Source organism: Sesamum indicum, linkage group LG6, assembly GCF_000512975.1.
Source record: "Sesamum indicum cultivar Zhongzhi No. 13 linkage group LG6, S_indicum_v1.0, whole genome shotgun sequence".
In the NCBI taxonomy this organism is placed as follows: domain Eukaryota; kingdom Viridiplantae; phylum Streptophyta; class Magnoliopsida; order Lamiales; family Pedaliaceae; genus Sesamum; species Sesamum indicum.
In genome coordinates, this window is record NC_026150.1 from 20,153,227 (window position 1) to 20,177,495 (window position 24,269).

Here is a 24,269-nt window from a genome sequence, read left to right on the forward strand (position 1 = left end):
CTTTTAAATCCTGAATTGTAATTTTTTTTTTATGCTTTTTAAAATTTTTCTAGGGTTAGTTACCCCTCTGAAAAGTACGAAATTACAGTCTCCCCAAAAGAAGTTGTTGGATTACACTTACACCCACTCTGAAAAGTCACTGTTTAGACCTGGCCTTCTTTTGTTAGGATTTGAATGAAAAATATTGACGTTAGCCAAACAAATTACATAAATTTCTAATTTTACCCATCGTTTAATATTTTCATGGAATAATTTGTACTTATGAAGAAAAATATGTAATGATGTTTAACCCCACTCTATATATATATATATTATATTTATCCATTTATAAGTACAAAAATATACATGAAAATATTAAATGAGGAGCAAAACTGAAAATTTATGAACTTTTCTTTGCTTTTGTCAGCATTTTTTATCCAAACCCTAACGAAATGAGGTCGGGTGTAAAGTGAGAATTCTCGAATAAGGTGTAAGTGTAATTTCAAAAAAAAAAATGGGGGAAAAGTGCAATTTAGCATTTTTAGAGAAGGTCTAAGTGTAACTAACCTATTGTTCTATAATAACATCCGTCCAACACCATAATTTTATATATTCTTTTTATTATAACGTCCGCCCAACAGATGCTTTTATATTTTCTTACAAAATAAATTAAAATTTTAGTAAAACTAAAATTGACATTTTCATCTTACTGTCTAAAAATTAGACAATTACATCGTATATCAAAAGAAGGCATTTATTACTATATCAAACTTAAAAAAACGATAAATGTAATTTACCCGAAAGATTTTAAATATAACTTTAAGATAGGTCAAGTAAGTAAAATTACGAGGCAGAGAGCAGCAAATAGTAACATTTATAGAGAACATTCCACTTTATTCCACCACAATAAAGATTTGAATCTGTGAGAATGTGATGGGGCAAAGCTTAATAAGGTTAGGGTCATATTTTTCTGGCCTATGACTTTATATATCTTTGAGGAGAAAAGAGTAACTAAAAAAGACACAAGATAAGGTAAAAAGAGATAAAAAAATAAAGTAAGAGATGAAAAGGGCGACAACTTGATTCTGTACCAAATAGAGTTGAGCAAAGCGACGACGGTTTTGCTCACTTTTGTCATACCAAATACTGTACGACAGCCCAAGTCCTTTATTTTTCAGAATGAAAATTCCAAACAATCAACACCTGTTTCCTTAGTAATTAACTCCAGTGGTTTAATGTAATTTATCCTTCTGTGATGTTGAAAATGAATAAATTATGAAAGAAAAATAACAATTTATCTTTTTGTAAATTTAAAATGAAGTAATTTCAATATCAGTAAATTCGGTGAATTTTGACTAACTGAGAAGCTTACTTGTTACACGGAGCAAATTTTAGAAGTGCTAGATATAATTTTTTAAACTATAGAGAAAAAGAGTGTAATTATCCCTTTAGAAAATATAGGGAGGTAAATTGGTACAGTTGTAAAATTGCTATTTTTTTTTTGCAGGGGGTAATTTGCTATCATAGGAGGCTGCTTGGCGCGTATTGATTTGTAACCGTTAATCACAATAAAATTATTCTCAATTTTTCACTTATATTAATTAATTAATTAATTGAATTTTAATCGTATATAAATTTTCATTTGTAAAATTGATTTAATTATAGGTAGAGGAGTGGTGGTGGATTAATTGGATTTATAATAAAAAGAAAAGGATTGAAGAAGATGATGGGATGGGGCATGTGTACAGTGAGGCTGTGTTTCTTGTATGGACGTGTGGGGTCATAATTGTCATTGTGACATAATAGCTGGCTTGTCTCTAATCTCATGTTTAATTTAATTAATTACAATTATTATTTTTAATGGGGGAATGATTATCTTTTTATTACTAAATTTATGCTAATAAAGTTATTATTAATTAATAATTGGGAAAATACAAAATACAAAACACAAAAAGCGAAAAACCCTTACTAGAAACTCTCTCTCGGTCTCTCTCTCCCCTGTTGGAAGTCACTGGTGAGAAAGAGAGAGAGAGGGGGGGGAGGAGAGTGTGTGTGTGTGTGTGTGTCGACTGTGTGTGACTGCAGCGCACGTCGGCGAATATTAAACGCCCAACACCTTCTCTTTGTTCTCCTCATTTCAAGTTCCTTCTTACGTTCTTGGAGTGATTCTTAATTCCTCTCGCATCACCTGCTTTCTGATGGGACCTCGCTTGTTTCCTACGGCACGCTGTTAGGGAGAAAGAACTATCTACAAACGCCATTGCTCATTGGGATTTGGGATTCATTTTTATGGTTTCGTAAATTTCTCCCGGTGTTGAGTGTGTTGTGTTGTGTGCTGTATCCGCATCGCACACTGGCGGACCTCAGAGGGACTCTAGCGTTCCTCCTGTCCGATCGTTTCGATTTTAAATCGAGGAGAAGAAAGCAGAAACTATTCTACAGAGGGACAAGAATGCTGTGGATAATGAGATTTTCTGGGTTTTTCTCCGCAGCAATGGTGATGGTTATACTCTCACCTTCTCTTCACTCCTTCCCTCCGGCGGAGGCAATTAGGTCTGATTCTCATCGGAGGCTCTCCATATCCGCACATTCGTTCGACAACTTCTACTTCCGAAAAGCCCCGGTATTCCGCAATGCTAATGAGTGTCGCTTATCGGAATTAGAAAAATCCAGTGTCTGTGATCCATCTCTCGTTCATGTAGCCATTACGCTAGACGTCGAATATCTCCGTGGCTCAATTGCCGCCGTCCATTCGATTCTGCAGCACTCTAAGTGCCCGGAAAGCGTGTTTTTCCATTTCCTGGTCCCGGATATGGGTCTCGAAAGCCTAGTCCGATCGACTTTCCCTGAGTTAAAGTTCAGAGTTTATTATTTCGATCCGGAAAGAGAGCGGAACCTGATCTCAAGCTCCGTCAGACTAGCGCTTGAACAGCCGTTAAACTATGCTCGAAATTATTTAGCGGATCTTCTAGAAACTTGTGTAACAAGAGTTATCTACTTGGACTCGGATCTGGTAGTGGTGGACGATATATCAAAGCTCTGGAGTACCAGCTTAGGGGGGAAAACAATCGGTGCACCGGAGTATTGCCACGCCAATTTCACAAAATATTTCACTGAACATTTCTGGTCGGATTCTAGATTGTCCGGCGTGTTTGCGGGTCGGAATCCTTGTTACTTTAATACGGGCGTGATGGTGATGGATCTGGCTAAGTGGAGGCGGTACGGGTACACGCGGCGGATAGAGAGATGGATGGAAATACAGAAGACAAGCATAAGCCGGATCTACGAGCTGGGTTCCCTGCCGCCGTTTCTACTGGTGTTCGCCGGACACGTGGCGCCCATCGAGCACAGGTGGAATCAGCATGGTTTGGGAGGGGATAATGTGTGGGGGAGCTGCAGGGACCTCCATCCTGGTCCAGTAAGCCTGCTGCACTGGAGCGGCAGCGGCAAGCCCTGGCTTCGGCTCGACTCAAAACGGCCTTGTCCACTCGACTCGTTGTGGGCGCCATTCGATTTGTTCGCGCACTCGGCGTGAAAATTTTTGCTCTCCCCTGTAATAGCTGTCTTCCGCCGGTAAATTCCTCCAGTGACCTTTTTTTAATTATATTTGCTCTTTATTTTCTTCATTTTTCCTTATTTGATTATAATTTTTCCCTGTGTTCAATTATTAATTCCATCTTCAAAACTTTTATTTCAATGGTGATTACTCATTACATGGTATCAATTTGTACTAGAACTCTATTGTTCTCTCCCTTTTGATAATAAGACTGAATTAGAGGGATACTATTCGTTCAGCTGTGTTTGAAATGTTAAAGTTGTTCTCTTGATTTCTTTTTAAGTCGGAATCGACTGGAAATACTGTGTTGGGGGCTGAAACAAAATGACGAAAAGACTTTGAATATAGCTTAGTTAGCTGACAAAAATGATGAGAAGTCTCAATGTTGTTGTCGGTCTACTTGCATCTATTTTAGTAATTTCATGTGTGTACTTGTTAGCTGAAGGTATTATTTTTCCTATGAATGAGACATATACCTGTGGGTGACATGAAAATTTGCTATACCTCTATATACCAAAAGGCAGTTGGGTGGGAATTCTCAACAATAGACTCAACCATCAAAAGAAAAGGAAAAGAGCACAGGTTCAGAGATGCCGTCTATATGAGTTTGTACACACATGAGTCACGAACCGTTACATCACAAATGACATTATCATTATATGTTAATTCAATAATTCGCGATTCATGTGGATACAAATTTATATGGACTTCATCAAATTTCCCAAAGAGCACCAAGCTATTTTGGGTGGGGTGAGAAGCTTTACGTTCCGCGAGCCGAGAAGAAAGGGATCTTTACTTTTACAGTGGAACGTTAACATGGGAGTTGTTTGATATGGCCAAGATACAAGATAATATATGTACCCTTTGATTGATAGTGAGGGTGGTTGTTTCTAATTGGAAAATTAATGGTGGAACTGTATTTTCTATGGAATTGATATAAGCGATTCTTTTGTGTGAATAGTGGTTGGGCCATTATAGGGTGTGTGGCACACATGTTCTGGGTAGGTTGGTGCTCTGTCGTTGGTGAGAAATGAGAAGTTTGCTCTCCCCACTTTGAGAGGTTTATTATTACTTATTTGGAGGTAGACTTTAGAAGGTAATTATTAACACGCCAAGATACAGAGTACTTAGAATATTTGGAAAGGATTTCCTATTGTGGAGAGTGGGAGCATATGTTAGTGCTGTCCAATGTCCATTAAACAACATAATTGAGCTTCATTGATTCAGAATAAGAAGTTTCGGACAGTTGGGAAAGTTTGCAATGTGTGTTTTCCCCCATTGTACTCTTTAAAGCCGTGAGGACTAGATACTAATTACTACAACTCAATGTTTCGGTGCCACCCAACAGCTGCTGTCGGTGGCATTGAACAAGAAAAGGTTTTGAAAGGGAAGTTGTTTATCATCTGATGTTTTAGATGAAAAAATTCATTTGGAGACTGGCTGCTCACGCTTCAAATTCAACCCCCCCATGTCCTGTCCTTTTCTGTGGAATTTGATTATTGGGTGGCATCTGTCTTTATCTTCCTATTCAGTTTTGAACCTTTCCAGGTTTCTTTTCTTATTTTGTGGGGTGGGGGTTGGGGGTTAGTTGAAGGTGATCAGTTTGGGATTTATCATCATATAAACTAATTGTTTTACTAAAGTTTTGAGATGTGTCTAATAATGGTGTTGGTTAGTGTCAAGTCTTTGAAGATTTCATTGTTTATTTCCGGCCATTTATGTGAAAATGATTAGTATATACTAACATATGAGTTTAACTAATATTTGGTCACAGTTAACCTAGTTAGGGAAGAAGCATATGAGAGGGAAATCCCTTCATTTGGGGCTTCGGTTGGTCGTGAATCAGTGATGTATTGGCGACTTGCCAGTGGTATGTAGAAAATTTCAGTGACTACGAACTCAGCTTTCGTTATTGCTGAGTTAGTGGGGTGACCCCTTCCTTTTCCCTGCCATCACACACACGGGCCCAGTTGCTCAACACCCTCTTGCAAGTTAAATTTCAAAAAATTTTAGTTTGGATCCGACTTGGTTGAACCTGAATCAGTTATGTATCAAGTATAATATGTTTGTGTAATTGGTGTATAACTAAAAAAAAAGTAACCAATTTCACACTTGCATTGTGATTGATTTGGTTCGATCAAAATTAATTCAGATAAAAAATTTCTGTTACAATACATACACCGAGAATTGCTATTATTTTACAAGTACAGCTGGTAGCCTACGCATCGCTTTTTTGGTAATTTAATGGAGTTGATTAGCACTTGGCATCTGACATTAGAAGACCAGATTGTGAATGAGGTGAGATAACACAGAAGATCAATCTGACTTGACAGCCCCTTTCCCACAATTATCCTAATGATCATATGCTCTATTGCTATATAATTATATTCAAATCGATTGAATGCTTCTACAACACATGGCAGAAAAGACTGCTCCCCCAAAAGCCCAAAAAGGATCAATGATGATGATGGTATACATGCACCTGTTGGCTGTCGTTTTTAAGGCCAAACTTTACAGCTAGAAAACAGCAACTCCAATTGAGACAACTTCTATTTGAGGGGCCAAATTGACATTTTCGTGGCCCACAAATACAAGTGGGGGCACTCTTTATCTTCAGCTTCTTTACAGTGTCATCAAACAGTCATCTTTAGAGCATATTAGAGAAGTTTACATGCAATCAAGACTCAATCAAACTAGTGATTCTTCACTGTGCACTGATGCAATCTTCTCATTATACAGCAGAAAGAAGTGTGCTCGTGTGGCTCCTTAAGGGCCTCACTTGCAAAATCACAACCACTTTAAAATTCACTTCACCTAACAAAATCACATAATTCCTTCCATTTCAGAAACTCTCACAAGGAAATGCAATAGATATCCAATTATTCACTCTGGCTGCTGTACAAAATCAACTTATATTGTCCCATTTAATAAACTAAACCGACCAAGCCAACCTTAGGATATCATCCTACCCTATATGGTTAATTACACTTAAATCCCCTATAAAATATAAAATTGTATTTTATTCTATTTTTTTTTTAAATTACACTTACAACCCTTCCAAAAATTCTTTGTTTACACATGAGCCTCTTTTGTTAGGGATTGGATGAAAAATGCTGACCTCAACAAAAAACAGTACATAAATTTTCAATTTTATCATTCATTTAACATTCTCATATATATTTTTGTCCTTATAAGGAGATAACTGTAACATATATATATATATATATTTATATATATGGAGTGAAGTTAACATAATTACTTTTTCTCCTTATAAGTATAAAATTATTACATGAAAATGTTAAATGAGGGGTGAAATTGAAAATTTATGGAGATAATACTATTAGAATAAAATAAATTATTATTTCTTAACATATTTAATAATATTTTTAAAATACTTTTGTAAATAGTACATATTGGTTTAACGCCAAATAAAAATTTAATAAATAATATTTTTTATAAAAATAAAAAAATAATAAATTATTACCTAAACTTTTTAAGTAAAAATAATATATATACATTCATGCTAGTTAGGGTAATTAAAAAAATTTAATTTAATTTGAATAAAATATGTGTTCATAATTAATGCATTACAAAAATTATCAAACAATTTTCTATGTAATATTAGTAAGACAATAGTAAATTTTAACATAAAACAAATTATGAACACCAATTAAATAAAAAAATTACTCAAAATTATTGCATGGTGTTAACATCTAATAATAATAAAAGACAGGGACAAGAATTGTGGTTGTGGCAGTTGAATTGACGATATAACGCGGGAGGGAGTTGACGGGTATTCGGGTCTCGGATTCGTGTACCCTAAGAATCCATCGCCCACCCGAAAATCTCCTCCAATCCATAATTTGTGTGTTCTCCTCCTGCGTGTTTTGGTTTCTCGCTAGTTCTTTCCTCCCCTTCTTTCTCTTTCTCAACATTGACTCGCTTACTGCTCGCAGGAGGGGGAAAAACACCAACCCCCCCGAACCCTACTACTACCCACTTCTTTAATTTACATATATCGTGTAGAGTTTCATCTGCAATAATTTAATTCAATTTGATAATGGGCGATCGGTGTTACGAGGATTTGGAAATTGCGTTATCCTCATATTCCAAACGCTGCGTCGGTCGGTATTCAAAGCTTGGGTTTTAGTTTATCTTTTCTTTTAGATGAGCAATTGTTTTCAATTTGTAATTTCTTTGTGAAGAATAATTTGTGATCACTGTGATAGATGATTACGACGAGGAGGAAGAGGAAACGGAAGGGGAGTATGAGGATGAATACGTCAACGATGTCGAGAACGAACCGAAATCGGACGAATTGGCATGTCCGTTTTGCTCCGAGGACTTTGATGTTCTAGGATTGTGCTGCCACATTGATGCCGATCATCGCATGGAGGTTAAACCCGGGGTAATGTATAAGTATTTCTAGTTTGGATTAGCGATATCTACATCGTGCTTTCTGTTGAAAAGTGTGTGTACTTCTTAAGAACAGTGAATACCTAACAACTGAGAACAAATAGTGTAGCTTTGGTTTGTTTAATGTGAGTGATGGCGTTCAGATAAGTCTTATGAATGTCTTTAAGACCTAGGATTTTGTAAAAGTTGTTTGAGCGGTAGGCTTGTCAATTTTGCGATAGGATTAGGTTTCAAGCTGAATTTAGTCCTAGGGCTGGTTTATTTGAACGGTATCAGTACGAGAAACAGATGATCATAAGCCACGATGTATGAGTGTGTTTGCATTGAAAATAAGAATAAGACCAGGCAACAAAGAAAGAAGGAGTGAGAGAGGGGGGGGGGAGTGAGTGACTAATGGTGGAACGAAGTCCTAACTTCTAGGAGACATGTAAATTTAATATGCTCATACATTTTATTGCCATATCGAAATTAAAAGATTATTCGAGCTCACATTTTCACATGCTTCCTTGTAGAATATTAACTCAGATGCAAGTCAGGTCTGTAACATTTGTTATGTTGCTTTTGCTTTGTCTGGAAAGGTATATTTAACCAGAGTCCTTCTTGCAGATCTGTCCTGTTTGTGCTACGAAGGTGCGGATAAACATGGCTTCGCATGTCATTACGCAGCACGAGAACATTTTAAGAATATCCTTTAAACACGTCACACAAATGAGCTGTTTCATTGTTGTGGATGAATTATGATGTTATCTTTTGAAGCGTAAACTCTAATATGGCTACTCTAGATATATGGTGATTTTTTGTGTACCTTAACTTAACATACGCTCTCTGCAATAAGAAGCACCGTAGTGCTCGCTCTCGTTCAGCGATATTTCTGCTGAGAAAAGATTTGCAGGATAAACATTTACGATGTATTAAGGAGTCTCCTTCTGCTGAATCTTCCTCCAATAAGGCAGCTGATTCCATGCTTTTGTCATTTGTCAATAATCCAAGCCATGCTTACAGGCCTCAAGCCAATGAATCTGCTTCCTTCACTGAACCAAGCTTATCAACAGAAAAATCTAAGGATGATTCTTTGGAGAGGTATGTTCCCAGTTTCTTTTTCTTCTTTTAAGATTTCCAGTACTTCTGAAACATAATTCAAATGCCAGTGTTAGCTGGTCACCCATTGAACTTCCATTGTTTCCACCAGAAAACTTGGTGGTGGCTTTCACCTTATTCTACGGATATCTATATCCTTTTCTGGATGAAGGTATATCATAAGCTAGGATTTATGGTAACATTTTTAAAAATTCTTGATTGCTTGAGAAACACTTCTGCACGGTTAAGCAAGACACCTTGTGTATCCATAACTTCTGATTCACATGGAGGCTACTATAGCTTGAATCACGGGTGCTAGATTGATATGTTCCCAGTATGGTAAAAATGGTATGACATATATGAATTGTGAGTTTTCATAGCATCTTTCAATTTAGTATTGCTGTCAATGCTCTGGGCAGAGCTCTTCTGTTTCTTCTCTTAATCTTTGAATAGTTGGAACATAGTGCCTAGCAACTGGTGTATGTTACTGTTATATTGGTGGATATATTCATTAGATCTTTTTATGGATGTTATTATGCTGTTATCATAACTTTGCACACATCTGACTTTGAGATAGTTAGTGTGTAGTGCGTAAGTTGAAGGTCATAAATAGCATTTTGTTCCTGTCTGCACATTCATATTTTATATTTTAAATAAAATGAAAAGGGTATACAATTTATATTTGTTTTTTCCCTTCACATCTAGGGTCTATTTGTATAAAACATTGTACGACGGAGAAATCTGTTCACGGAAGATCTGTCGAACTTTGCTAATACATCAACGTCCCCCACTGATTCTCGGCTTCTTTTCCTTTTTCTGATCTTATTTATACCTTGTGTTAAGTTTTATCTTTTCCATCCTACATGAACTTTACCAGTTACCTCGCTCCACCCAACCCTTCCAATTCCTTATGCCCTGTTCTCTTGGTGCAATACTTTTTCTAATCCAGTTGCCACTTTGGCCCCACATGTTGTATGTCCATGTACTCAATTGTAAATTCTACACCAGCTATTTCCATTCAATAAAGCTTTGTGCTTTCTTGACACCTGTTGCCACCTTCCCTGGTTGGCATTTTTGTTGAGTGATTTTTGATATCTTTTTATTGCAGTGAAACTATTTGCTAATCTGTTATGATGATGGTTATGTTAATTACTTTTAATTACATTTCTACTTTATCCAACTCAAATTAATGGAAATAGCAACACGTGGCTTGTCTTCTGATGGCTTATAAATATTTTTGGCTTTCAGGTGATTTATGCATTCACTATGAGTGTGCTTGAGGAATGACTTGGGGGCTGGGGGTGGTATCGGTTGTTTGTTGGTAAAGGTTGCTTATACGGCATTTGAGTAAATTTCAGATGTCTTTTTCTGCTTCAAGAACAATGCCTTGGATGGCTGAACGTGGTATACTTGAATGTTGTATCAGTTCTTATAAAGGGATGTGGTGTTGGACCAATTATTGATGAAAAGTATCCTGAAAAAACTTTATGCAAAAACAGCTGCATTATAGGATGAGCTTTAATGGACTTTGATTGTTGCTAGCTGCAAAAACTGTACTCGGGTCTCATAGATAAAGAGTATTTTTTATTTGTGCATCATTCAAATTTCCCAGAACACTTCAATTCTTTGTTGCACTAGTCCTTTAGCTAGCACTTCGTGTACATTTCCCTATGTTGGTTGCAGCTGTTATTATTTTGTAAAAAGGTTGGCATGTTGTTCAGCTTTAGGGTTTCTTACCTGTGGCTATCATTGTTTCAGATCACAACCAACTCCACCAACAGACAGGAATAATGAGGGGGCCAGGAGGCGTGAATTTTTACAGGGATTAGTATTGTCCACAATTTTTGACGACTTATGAGCGGCAGGATTAGTGTAGCCAATCACTGACAAAGAAGGCCATGGTGTCTTGCTGATGGATTTAACCAAAATGTCTGCACATGCGATTGAACGGGACCTGTTAGACAAAGCAGTTTCTCGACCCTAATATTGTCTTGGCCTGTTTTCAGTTGAGCCATTAGTATATATTGATGATAGATACCTAATGCATTGTGATGTAGGACGCTTATCTGTTTTCAGGCCGTAGTGCTTTTAGTCCTTTGCGTTTTGGTTAATCTAATGTATTTCCTTTGCTCATTTCCTGTTTGTAATTTGTGTACTTCAACTACGGACAAAGTATTGCCGGGATCAGTTGATTGTCTACTCCAATAAAAAGCAGAAACAGCAGTTTGAGTTCTACGCCTGTACATGTGATCTTTTCATCCCTTGGCCGTTGATCAAATATGATTCTTGTGAAACTCACAACCAAGGTTTTACGCTCTTTCTATATGTTCAAAAGTTATTTTACAAAATACATAAGTATTGACCCTTTGCATTCTTTGTATTTCAAGTACATACAACTACTACAAGCGCATTATATAGAATCTTAAATCATATGCGAAGAATATGATGGGATGTTAGGTAGATGAATTACCTGTCGGCCTCTTGAGTAATCATCCACTATCAGAGGCTAATAAATAGAATAATCACCATATGAACATAAAAAGATGCAATTCTTTTAATTGCAACCAGGATATAGACCTAACAAACGCAAGTATGATTAATCACTATTATAAAAGCTGTAGAAAAGGGTGTAAGTTTTATATATTCTCTCCTAAAGTATAGATTACAGATGTTTCAAGTTTTCATCACTATCATGATTGTGATTTGTAGCTGGTGACTTTACCATAGTCAGCCATCCAAACTAATGCTAAATTACTAGTATCACCAAAAATTAAACATTTTGACTACTGTGAGGATATCATCTCTGTGAAATTACCACCTTCTCCAAAAACTTTCTATTCATTACCCTAGTCTACTGGAAATAATGTTTTTTTAACCAATTTTACAATACTAATATCACCAAGCTTAGAGACTGCACAATAGTTTGCCGGGATATGTGGTGGTGTGACTGAATGAATTTTCTACAGCAGTTGCAGTTTCCAAAACTTTCACTTAACTCTAGGATCAGATCATCTCCAATGAGAGTAGTAAGCATGGAAGAATTGGTAATCAGGGAGAATAACCTGCAAATGTCGAAGCCAATTGTCGGCAGATTGCAAAAGAGAATTCTCTTGCTCACATTCTTGGGGTCCAGAAGGACTCACGATTGAACCTTTCAGGTTGTCTGAGGCAAGTCTAAAGACTGGTAATGAAAACTTTGGAGTTGGATCGACAATGCCGTGGACCGTTCTAGTATTTGCAGCATGAAACCAGGTGGAGTATTACCTGTCATAAAAATTGATAAATTGTTTCAGTAAGACAATGAGAACGAGTAGGATGTTCACAACACCTATCCTCGTCCTTGGCCCCCTCCTTCCTAGAAGAAAACAAAAGAAAAAGGAAAAATGCTCACAAACACTATTTCTCTTGCACATGCTCTCGTGCACCAATCAGGCAGGTAATATATATACACTTATGTATATATACATAAATACGATATACTCAAAGCACATACAGAGAGAGAGAGAGATATACTTCTAGATTGAGTTGACAAGGAATGGAATGTCAAGAAACATGCATCCAAATCTCTTAGTGTTGGGCCAATGGGAATTCTATAGATTGGATACCTACAACAAACATTTATTATCCACTCACAGTGAGCATATAGTCAAAGCCATAAACCTCAACCATATTATAAGAATAAGTAAAATTTGCAAGAGAATGACATACCAAGCTACACAAATCCAACTTGATGGAAGTAGATCGCAGCTCCTGCACTTCCTCAGTTCTGGATATTGGGACGGAAGAGCTGATATCTGTACCAGTGAGGGCAAAATCTTCAACCAGTCATTATACAGAACAGCAGAATAGATTGATGATATCCAATATGAACTTCCCTTAGATCTACCTTATCAGTTAGTGGTCTGCAGTTATGCGGTTGTTCATGTTCCAAAAACTGGAATAAGGTTCGTCCAGGTGAATTAGCAATATCAGCTTCAGAACCAGAAGAGCCTTTGACAAACTTCTCTCCCGGTGAGAGCATATTCAGTCGCTGGATGTTCAGATCTGAAACGGATTTTGCTCTCCTATCTGCTTCAGGATCTATGATGCCAAAAATACTTGGCAATCTATGTAACTCAGCATCACCCTCCTCATGGGGCCCTCTGGAGAATAACTGAAAAATTAATATGTGCTTGAAATGTTGCACTGATAAGTGAAACTAGTGATGTTCAAAAGGAAGTTTAACTCTTTGATACTTCTGTGTCCACAAGAGTCATGGTGAAAGGAAAAATAATTGGGACAAGCTACTAAACTCATCAAAGAAAGGAAAGGCAACATTGGAGGTAGCGCAGAAGTATCCAGATGTTTTCTATGTGCACTACTATATGTGCTAGCTTTCCTCCATCCTCAGCCAGCCAGCAGACATCTCTAGACCACAAGCCAAAACAACTGAACAAAAAAGATTTGCCCATGAGGACAAATATCTATTTTATTCCAATTATTAGGCTCCTAACAGAAACAGGTATTATTATCATGTTTGGAGCTTGAATCTCAAGTATTTTCTTGAAGTGCATCCAACTCAGGCTCTTCTTCAGGTTACCGTGTTTAACTGATAAACCACTACATTCCCATCCAAAAGGCACAGAGAATGATCTAGACAAGTCAAAACCTCCCCCCCAAATTAGTGAGCAGTGACAACTTACATTTTATAAGCTCTGTATCGTGGAAGGGGAGAAGGAATAAAGGAAATTGTAAAAATACAAGTGAAAAATTAGAAGGTCTATCTTGGAAATGTTATGATTCGACACTGACGTTCGGCAGCTTTGTAGCCTCAATAATTATAAATGACATATGCCGCATATATAACATGCCATGATTGCAGAGCATAGTTAAAAAAAGGCAGAGTGATTGGCAACAAATTTCTGGAAGTAAGTACCAAAATAAACTAACAGCACTTCTGTGTAGGACCAATTGAAGTCCTCAAAAGATTTTGGAAAACATTACTCAAACAGATCATATTTCCTAGGTTAAACCGCATCCTATTTCATTTCATTTTCTGTCTAACACCACATGGTGCAACTAACTTGAGCATAAATTCAGAAAATGACAACATATATGGCCAAGTCAAATAAGACTGAGCCATCCAAAATGAGTTTTGTGAGACTACTGAAAACGTAAAGTGATAAAGATCAGTAAAGAAGCTAAAGCACTATAGGATTACCATTAGAAACATCAACTATCAGTGGGTTTGATTTGCATTAATGATTGGTAAACAAATTCCCCATGTGACCATGATAGCATATATTGCGATAAATAAGACACTGATACTGCTGATGTAATTATCTATAGGATGGATAATCAAGGACGCGGATTACATACTAAAGAATTAAGACAAACATATAAACTACAGAATAAATAAATGAATGATCATAACATAATTGCCTACCAAATACAAGCATATAAAACAACAATTGTAATGAATGGAAGCTTGGTCAAAATTACCTGAGTTCAGATGAAGGCTTGGATGGGTCTACATACAGCTGCATGCCCGACAAAAATGGAACATAATATTGTTCAATTGGGTCTCTCCTGTTTAATAATAAAGGCACTCCAGCTCCATAAACACTCCACTCATTAAAAGATTCCCACAGATCCTCCAAGCAGAAATACGAATGTGAATCCACTTCCTATGTTCTCCATCCCCTTGTATCCACCTGTCAATGATACAAAAGCGTATAATTAATAGCTTCTCATCGCTTTTCCCAAGTGGGACCAACAGATATCCTTTCACATACTTTGTTTTATAGATACTTCCGAAACATTCACAAGTAATGAACTTGCCTAGGCTAATTCGTTGACAAATATTTTAAAATAGGTGTGAAGTAACGACTTTCTGGAAACTATTTATAGAAAAATATCTAAACAAATCAGAGAACTTTTAGAAACTACTTTAAAGATCTTCCCAACACCTACACGTTGATAATGGCTTTTCAAAAACTAATAGTCAGTTTTCATTAGCAGTCTGAATTCACAAATTTTCAAAAACCGCTGAACTTCTTCCATAACAAGCTTGAAGGAACAAATGCTCAAATGCTACTAAATATTAATATCACAAACAACCGCGGAAGGAGGACTTAACAAAAATCCTCCAAGACAGTCGCAAACTACATTTCAGAAACTGCAATACTGACATCTTTCAATAGACGGAAAATTAACGACCACTAGGAAACCAGTTTTCATGAACCCTTTCTGAAAGACCATAAACTGCTTGTTTACTGCTAAAGGGAGTAAGTTCTCCGTGTTTACTGCTTTTAGAAATGTACATGAACTACTTTTAATAATCAATAAATTCCCGCCTCGGCAGTGTTTGCTTAAAAAAAAAGACCATAAAGTGCAGACTTGATAATAGTTTGTCTTAAAAAGTCTCCAGAATGGCTTAAATTAACTATCATCTAAACTTTGTGTTCTTGAGATTTCAGAAATCAATTCAAGGACTTCATCATTATACCCATCAAGGGTGCATTTTCATTTGTTTCAGAATTACTCAAAGCCACATATACCTTACATTCAATTCCAGAAACCATTTCTCACATGCAAATACAATTATGCAAACGATTGGGGCAAAAGATATTCATTATATTTAAATTTCAAGAAAATTAGTTCATTTCCTCATCCAAACATTAAGTCATATGGAAAAGTTCACTTTTCCAGTTTGCTTTCCTGCATGTACTCTGATTGTCCTGTAACCACAACAGACGTTTAGGGTTTTATCTCCAGAAAGAAAAAAAAAGGAAGAAATGAGATTAATTCTATTATACCTCCAACAAATTCTGCACTGGAATGTATGGAGTTACCGATTCCTTCAGACGACCTAAGTTCGTAACATTTAATACCGATGTAGAACCAACAGAGAACGGTATACACAATGCCGGCGCAGTTGATGAATAATCAGCCTCACTCCGCTTCTCCACGTCCTCGCCTTTAGGAGAATTCACCTTAACCGCCACCACCCTCTGCGGTCGGCGTCGCTGCTGTTACTATTGTTGGAGCAGATGCCTCTGCATCATTTGCTGCTGCTGGCGCCGCACCGTCGGCGGGTGGTAAAACCTGCCGGCGCCGGCGCCGGCGCCGCATACCCTCCCTTACTTGACATTACTGAATTTACTAGGAAACGCAATACGTCTCAAAGTACACACAAAGTCAGTAAGAATCCATTCTCAGTTTGGGAAATTCAGGCCGAACGATTGAATCAATCAAGAGGTCATTGAAATGAGATTGAACTGAAGTGAATTTGAGCATCGAAAGAGACGTTTCTAAAAGGGTTTGTCGTTAGTGTGATTGTGTGGGCTGAGACTTTAGAGGTGAACGGTCATGACTGTTGAGTCACTAGTCTCTTAATACTGAGTTCAGGAGCATACTGCCTGACATAGAAAATAGAGGTCCGCATAATTGATGATTTCCTGTAATAATAATCATTGATAACTTATTATATATATTATATATATTTAATATTAATTTACACTAAGAAAAAATTATCAAATGTCAATAAATTAATATAGAACTAAAAATGCCAAATCACTAATCATTATTATAAAATCAAAATTAGTAGATTACGCACTTAATTGAGTTTCATTTTTAGTTTTCGATTTAAAATAAGAATAGGTTTAGATTAGTTTAATCAAATTGTAAAACCAATATAATTTCAATGAGAATACATATAAATAAACATATTTTCATTTTAGTTACTGTTTTAAAAACTGAAAAATAAAAATAAAAACACAAACAAACAAAATATAATAAAAGTCGTTGTTTCAAGTTATAACTCATATTTATGCTTAGGGAGCGCAACTAATTATAGTATTATGCTCTGACCACACTGCCCCCAAATAGCTTCTACAGTTATAATGGGAATGAGTTGTAAAGAAAGTTTAATTTTAGTTGATGCGTGCGAAAATAGCATGAGCCCAATGAGTATGGACTATCGTTAAAGCTTGGGATAAGCGTATGCAGGCTCTAAGGAAAGGGCCTACAAAACAAAAACGTTAGCACTCTGACATTCAAATTAATATTGGATTTAAGATAGAATAAAGTAAAAAAGTAATAAATTTGATTGAAAATCGAGGCATGGTGAATAAAATTGATGCAAAGTGCAAGAACACGTGATAATATGTTTGTAGTGTGCTTAAAACATAGCTTAGAGAGTGAAGGAGTCGTCCATCACATTGAGGGACTAAACTTGTATTTATAGGGGGAGTGCCTCAGTCTGCAGGGGGTCTTTTCTATTCTCGAGAATCTCACAAAAGTTGGTTGGGATGGTTAGATAAGGGATAAATCATCCTTATCTGTGGCTGGATATGCCTTATTAGGAGTCTTTTTCAACTTGGGAGACCCCATGCCTGCGAGGAGTCCCAACTACAAGGGAATCCCTCCTTACTAATGTAGAACTCCTTGAGCTGACGTGGTCCGAGGTGGTTGCTGCCACCCAGGCCAACTAAATGCCATGATGGAGTGTGGGCTGCCACGTATGTGGGCCTTTTGAGTCGAACGTCTTGTTGGCTTTAACCATGGTCCGGGCCATGGGTATTTTGAGCTTCCCCCCTTCTTCATGGGCTTTTTAGACTACCTAGACTGTTTAGGCTTGTCTACATAGACTATGGGTTGAATTACTCCAAGCACCCATGTCATTTTGGGTTGGACCACCCCAAGCACACACATCATTCAGTCCCCTCATGTGTTCATGTTACCCAATAGGAACTTTTTATTGGGGCCTATAAAAAATAGGTTAAGAAGAAAACAATTAGGACAGGCTCACGTGTTATGCCATCCATTGATATTGAGCACTACATTTGCAGAAGAGCATATGAACAATGAAAGACAAAAAGCTACCGACATAAACCAAATCAGCATTGAACACTATGCCTATGGCACTATGCTATGCATTCGACAGTGAAACATTTAAAATCTTTTTTGCATACCTTTCTATTAATATACCAGCACAAATGCTGACTCGGACACTAGACTCATTGTTTAAATGATTAAGATGACGCAATATAATTTTTATATTTTAGTTGTCCCAAAATTCACGGAAAAAAGTATTCTTGTCGTATTGATTTGAATTGATCCAATTTAAATTTAATTATGTATGCATTTATTATGATTATCTGATCAAAATTATAGTAATGGAAGACTCATAACAGTGCAATTCAGTTATAACTATAAACATTTGTCGTAAGTGTAACTTTTTTTGTTCTAACCTTCCTTATCAGCTTAATTTTTAAAAGATCTGACTGCTATAATCGAGGCATCTATGATGTTCACAAGTTATATGTTGCAGGGCCGTTTGTGACTTATTGGACTTGAGTTAGAGTTTATTAAACCTGAAGCAGGTAATCGAATCTGAACTCATATTGAGTACCTTCAACGTGTGTCTTTAAATCAATAAATTTATGTTTAGTATATAATATAGAGACAAACTTCAAAGTGTATGCCCAGTAAATATGAAATAACTTTTCAACATATTTGGTGTGACATCAACGTCTTGCTACACTATAAAGGTCGAAAAATCTTCCATGAAATTCTAAGATCGAAGGAAAACTAACCTGCAAAATAGGAGTTCCACATCATACATATTCCTAATATCTTGGGACACATTATACTAAAATATTCCAACAAACTCCAACTAGATCCAAAGCATCTGACCTGTCAATAGTAAGTAAAATAGATTTTACAGAACTTAGGTTGACTAGGCATCCCTCAAACAGTCATACCTTCATCCAGATAAGTCTACCAAATCTCCATCCGTTATTTTGTTAGTTAGTTAAGACACACAACTTTTAAAAATATAACATATATATGCTGCAGCTATCGTGCAGCCATAACGATACCGATGTCGCTCATTGTCACACACTCTTTACTCTCGATCGACAACAAGATCCTTGCTCATATTTTTCACTCCACAAGCATATCTTCACTTATATTCCAACATTTTACTATTCCACTCCGATTACCACATCATACTCATACATTACTTCAACTTTTTTCAATTATTAATTTAATCAATCAGAATTTAACTTAAGTACCAAAGTGTTATCCCTTGCTTTTGCAAATTAGTCCTCCTTTAATCTTAAAATTTCATTCAATTTTTATAATACGACTAGCCCTAAATGCATCAATATCATCCAATCTATGCTCCATAAAATTAGTTACATTGAAGTATTCAAATTATTACATATATTTCTGATTTTGATGGTAATAAAAGTTCTTCCGTTTTTATCCTAAAAAAGAAAAAAACTATTACATCTACATAAACATATACTAGAATTGAACCTACAAACCAATCATTGTAACAATATTTATTCCAATTTTTCTCATTTCAATCAAAATCAAATACATAAAATATGTGAAAGATGATACCAAAATTAATCATAGCCCTCGTGTCATCCATCTTTTTATAGTTACGTGACAAATGATTTAGATAGTTTAATCAGAATAATCAATTATTATAATCAAAACTTTTGTGCGATAAAATCATCTACAACATTTGACTCCCTTGATTTTTCTATGTCTGAACTCTGAAGTCTGAAGCACGAGGGGGATTGGGGGCCCCATTTGTGGCGAATCGTTCGACTCAGAGAGGCTGGATAGGTTGGAAATATGTTATTGTTAGGTGATAATAATGTTTACCGTCGCTATTTTTCCCATGTAAGTAATAGTAGTGTAATATATCCCTTTCGCCAGTCTCCGTTTCCTCTCTCATCTTTCTATCTCTACCCAGCGGATGCGGAGAGGATTCTAACTCTACCCTTCTTAAAGCAGACGCCATGGATTCAGATTCTCGATCCCATCGTCTCAAAATTTGAGTTAGTAGACAGTATAGAACAGCTTAGTTTTGGGTGCTAATGAGATTTGGTTAGAAACGGTGGGGGTCTTGCTAAGTATTTGGATTTGTTGATTTGTTAAAAAGCTGTTTGGTGAGTTGGTTTTTCACTTGGGTAAGGAAGATTTGTTTGGATTGAATTGATCTCCGTTGGGGCTGTACGGATTGGCCATGCGACGGTTGTTCTCGGCGGCGATCGGCCTCTTGAGAGAGGACTCCGTCAACACTCCAGCCAGCGCCAATTCTCAAGGCTCTGAAATTGTTTTTGTTGTTTCTGTTTCAAACTTAGCTGATTTTGCGCGAGTTGATTCAAGTAGATTTCTCCATGGCTGCAAATACTCATGGCCCTAGTCCCAAGGGCCTCCTCTGCAATGCTGGGGCCGGTGCGGCCGCTGGTATATACTCTATCCTTTTTTACTAACTTCCATGATAGTTTATTCTCCCCGCTAATCATATTGATTATGCTTTTGAGTCTAGTCAACCTGACTCATCGACGGAAAACACTCAGTTTGTGTATTTATGTTCTATGTATATTAATATCATCAGATAAAAAAAAAAAGTAAACACTGTTGAAATTGGATTTGAAAATCCTGATGAGATTCATTTTGATCTGGCACAGGTATGATTGCAGCAACTTTTGTATGTCCTTTAGATGTTATAAAGACTAGGCTTCAAGTCCATGGGCTGCCTCAACTTGCTAGTGCTAATATCAAAGGTCAGAGGAACTCATTTTGTTGTTAGTCTTAACAGTTTGTAGATGTTATGAGATTTAGTATGTTTCGTCTTCAGTTGTTTGTTACTGGCTGTTGCTCAAACTATGATGTTTGTAATCATAACTCTGTGATAGCAGTTTTCTGAAAGATTTTTAGTTAGCAGTTGAGGGGTGGAGGTGTGTGCGAATGCTGCAGTGACCTTTTTCATATGAAATCATTATGATGAATTGTTGTTTTTCTGTAATTTTTCCAGGTAGTGTTATAGTGGGAAGTCTGGAACAGATATTTCAAAAAGAGGGGTTGCGTGGTATGTATCGTGGGCTCTCCCCTACAGTGCTTGCTTTACTTCCGAATTGGGCAGTAAGTCATTCTACTTTGTTTAAATTTTTTTATTCGTGATACTCTTGATAGTCAGTTTTTTTCTATTTTGGAAAAGGGAACAAGTTCAATGGAAATGACTTACAATAAATTTTGGCAGGTTTATTTTACTATTTATGAACAACTAAAGAGTTTTCTTGGTGCTGATGGTTAGTCCTTAACTTGCTTTTCTTTTGTAAGATTCTCTTTAGAGGAAAGACCACTTGCCTCATTCTACTTTGAGATGATTATAGAAGCGGCCCTTTTTTTTTTTTTTTTTCAATGGTGTTATTGTGTTTCTGGATTTTCTAGATCATCAGCTCTCTGTTGGTGCTAATATGATGGCTGCTTCTGGTGCTGGAGCTGCAACAACAATTGTGACAAATCCTCTTTGGGTTGTCAAAACAAGGCTTCAAGTATTTTTACTTCTGTTTGTTACTGTTGCATTTTGTCTTTTGGAGAATGTGGTTTATTTTTCATTTTAATGCTGGTAAAATGTTAGCTAGTTTATTTAATATGCATGCAAATTGAAGTTTCATATGCTTGACTGTAAGCAATGAAGAGGCTCAGTTTGCCTTTATTTGCTCACTCAATTACGGATACACAGAAGTTAAATTCAGTTTCAAAATTCTCTCTGCAAAATTTCCGTTGTGCATGATACTTCAAAGTGGACATGAACTAAATACTGGGGTTTTGTCTTCTTAGATGCACTCTATGCTTGATTTGGCAATCCCTTTCATTTGTGAATGATACTGCAAATAGAGAAAAAATAAATGCTGGGGTTTTCTATTATGGAGATGTTATCAACAAGAGCCATTGTTATTGAATTGCTACAAATTTGTGCGTATATTTCGGTGTCTTCCACAAATTCTGTAGTACTGATGTTTACAACGATTAAGGAATACATATAGCTTTTTCACAAATCTGGTAAGAATGTGGTGGAATTGTAAATGTTGAATGATTCAATGAATTATCCAATTTGATGTTAGTTTAGGCTATAGTTTATCATGTTTGGTTTCATTAAGTTGCTTTATTGAAGGATATATACATAGTTTGGCTTACAACTTAAACTTCAGAGTTTGTTGGAGACTTGTTTTCTCTGCCAAGCAGAGTAAATGATTGCCTTTTTGCTAAAACATTTTTCAACTGAACTTATATAGTTCATTCATTTGAAAATGCATCCATTCAGGAACAGATATATGGCTCAAGAAATGACTGTCACTCAACTGGTTGTCTTTAATGTAACCTACCTTGGGTGTTAATGGACTTGGTATTGACCTTTCCAAGGTAAAGGTAATTTACAGCTTGGTGTTTTCTATCACTCATGCAGACACAAGGAATCAGAAGAGATGTGGTGCCGTATAGGAGCACACTATCTGCCTTACAAAGAATTGCACATGAAGAGGGTATTCGTGGATTATATAGGTCAGTTATCTCCTTCTTGAAGTCTTGCTGACAGCATATGTTGGATTACTCTTTGTTGGACTGGTTTCTTGCTTTTTCTTATGTTCTTGTGGTGTGCAGTGGTCTTGTGCCAGCTTTAGCTGGTATTAGTCATGTTGCGATTCAGTTTCCGACATATGAGAAGATAAAATGCTACTTGGCTGACCAAGGTATGTAGTTGCTAACTCGCGTTTGGAGAAAAGAAAACATTTCTTTCTTATACCTTTTCTGTTTCCTCAGTGAAATGACTTCTGAATTCCTTGTGATGGTGGTAGGTAACACCACGATAGATAAACTTAGTGCAAGTGATGTTGCTGTGGCTTCGTCGGTTTCAAAAATATTTGCGTCGACCTTGACATATCCACATGAGGTTAGTGCAAACGATCATGCACATTCAGATTTGTATGCACTCAACCATTGGGAAGAAGGTCAAAGCTTGTTTCACAGTCACACCCGCTTGGTAAATCTGAGAAGTAATCTGGAAATGACCATAGGGCAATGAGATAGGTGATAAGGATATTTTGGTCAAATTATGCCTTATCTAGTAATTCAACCAAAATATTCCATGGTTGGATGGATATGATGCAACTAGATTATTCACTCGTAGCCCTATACTTACAGCCAAATGCCCCATTACATCTACTATTTAGATTATCTAAAGAGGATGAAACTGCAACAAATTTTTGGTGGCTCTATAGGTGAGTTGGTGATAAATTCATGACTCAGAATTCATTGATAAATGAAAGATTACCAGAACTTAGAATTGAGCCAATCAGTCTACTAACTGTTTTCATTAAATGCTGTGCTGTATTTTATGGCATACGAGTTCTAGATATATAATCTTATTATCTTTGTTCTTTATATTTGTTTTTATATTCTTAGCAATAAATTGGTTCTGTTATCCATACTTGCAGCTTGATCGATGTTTTCTTTTTCTTTTTTTTCCCCTTAAATTTGATGCTTGTGGGTTTAATCTCATAACTTTGACAACTGAACACAGGTTGTACGCTCAAGGCTACAAGAACAAGGGCACCACTCTGAGAAGCGGTATTCTGGTGTTGTTGACTGCATTAAGAAAGTTTTCCATCCCAGCAGGGGTTGTGCCACCAACCTTCTGAGGACGACTCCAGCCGCTGTAATAACATTTACCAGTTTCGAGATGATTCACCGCTTTCTTGTTTCTTTATTCTCTCCCGATTGACACCCTCAACCATTCTGAGGATGAAAAGCTTGTGAGCAGGTTCTGTTTGTTGTGTCTCTGATTACTGATTGTTTCTGTATTCTAATAGTTAGGAGGTCAGTGTTCTCTATGATAATGATGATAACTTGGTATAGTACAGAACATCTTATACAAAGTTTCAAGTTCCTTTTTAGGATTGTTATGTCTTTCGAACCTGTAGAAGTTGCCCTTTCCTCTCCTGGTTCTCCGTATGTGGGAAGAGTTCTTAACCCACAAGGAATGAAGCTTTATAGCATTTAGCCTTTTGGATGGCTATGATATTATTACTTGCCAGTCTCCTCTTCTTTAACTTCTGAAATCGGAATAAAACCTCATGCATGTTGATCCCTGAATTCATGCTGTTACAGATGATAATAGTTTGGGTGAATTACATTGACACTCTTGAGGTTTGGTTAAACTGCACAAACACTTCATGTATTTCACAAAATTATAGCTATGCCTCTTGAGAGGTGTTAGTGTAATGTTTTTTCATAAAATTACAATTACACCTCTTGAGGGGTGTTGTCGTAATATTTTTCAAAAAGAGTGTGTGTAAATTTTACATTTGAATAAAAGGTATAGTTATAATTACAATTATAACTTCATGGGCTATAATTATAATTTTATAAAAAATAAAGAGGGTCAATGTACTTT

The 24,269-nt window shown here is 36.5% G+C and overlaps 4 protein-coding genes across 6 annotated transcripts; 3 read left to right on the plus strand and 1 right to left on the minus strand.

Moving 5' to 3' along the window:
• Positions 1,939-3,773, plus strand: LOC105165204 (probable galacturonosyltransferase-like 7). Its single transcript, XM_020694897.1, has one exon. The coding sequence runs from the start codon at positions 2,432-2,434 to the stop codon at positions 3,512-3,514; it is 1,083 nt and encodes a 360-aa protein (XP_020550556.1). The 5' UTR covers positions 1,939-2,431; the 3' UTR covers positions 3,515-3,773.
• Positions 7,307-11,267, plus strand: LOC105165205 (protein DEHYDRATION-INDUCED 19 homolog 4). 2 transcript variants are annotated; one of them, XR_848078.2, is made up of 6 exons: positions 7,307-7,659; positions 7,765-7,943; positions 8,558-8,635; positions 8,772-9,031; positions 10,277-10,432; positions 10,787-11,267. XR_848078.2 is itself a non-coding variant. In XM_011084133.2 (5 exons), the coding sequence occupies exons 1-5, from the start codon at positions 7,596-7,598 to the stop codon at positions 10,884-10,886; spliced, it is 681 nt and encodes a 226-aa protein (XP_011082435.1). In that variant the 5' UTR covers positions 7,310-7,595; the 3' UTR covers positions 10,887-11,267. The 2 variants fall into 2 exon arrangements, 1 of the variants encoding a protein (XP_011082435.1); XM_011084133.2 differs by lacking the exon at positions 10,277-10,432 and having other exon boundaries at positions 7,310-7,659.
• Positions 11,624-16,367, minus strand: LOC105165206. 2 transcript variants are annotated; one of them, XM_011084136.2, is made up of 7 exons: positions 15,826-16,367; positions 14,510-14,721; positions 12,915-13,170; positions 12,737-12,822; positions 12,542-12,633; positions 12,172-12,292; positions 11,624-12,090 (listed from the first exon to the last, which is right to left on the minus strand). In XM_011084136.2, the coding sequence occupies exons 2-6, from the start codon at positions 14,551-14,553 to the stop codon at positions 12,183-12,185; spliced, it is 588 nt and encodes a 195-aa protein (XP_011082438.1). In that variant the 5' UTR covers positions 14,554-14,721; positions 15,826-16,367; the 3' UTR covers positions 11,624-12,090; positions 12,172-12,182. The 2 variants fall into 2 exon arrangements, with proteins under 2 accessions (XP_011082438.1, XP_011082436.1); XM_011084134.2 differs by having other exon boundaries at positions 11,625-12,292.
• LOC105165208 (nicotinamide adenine dinucleotide transporter 1, chloroplastic-like) lies at positions 19,689-23,902 on the plus strand. The gene is made up of 9 exons (XM_011084138.2): positions 19,689-20,278; positions 20,503-20,598; positions 20,850-20,956; positions 21,075-21,123; positions 21,266-21,369; positions 22,284-22,378; positions 22,478-22,566; positions 22,672-22,766; positions 23,397-23,902. Exons 1-9 carry the CDS (start codon positions 20,209-20,211, stop codon positions 23,595-23,597), a joined length of 906 nt encoding a protein of 301 aa, XP_011082440.1. The 5' UTR covers positions 19,689-20,208; the 3' UTR covers positions 23,598-23,902.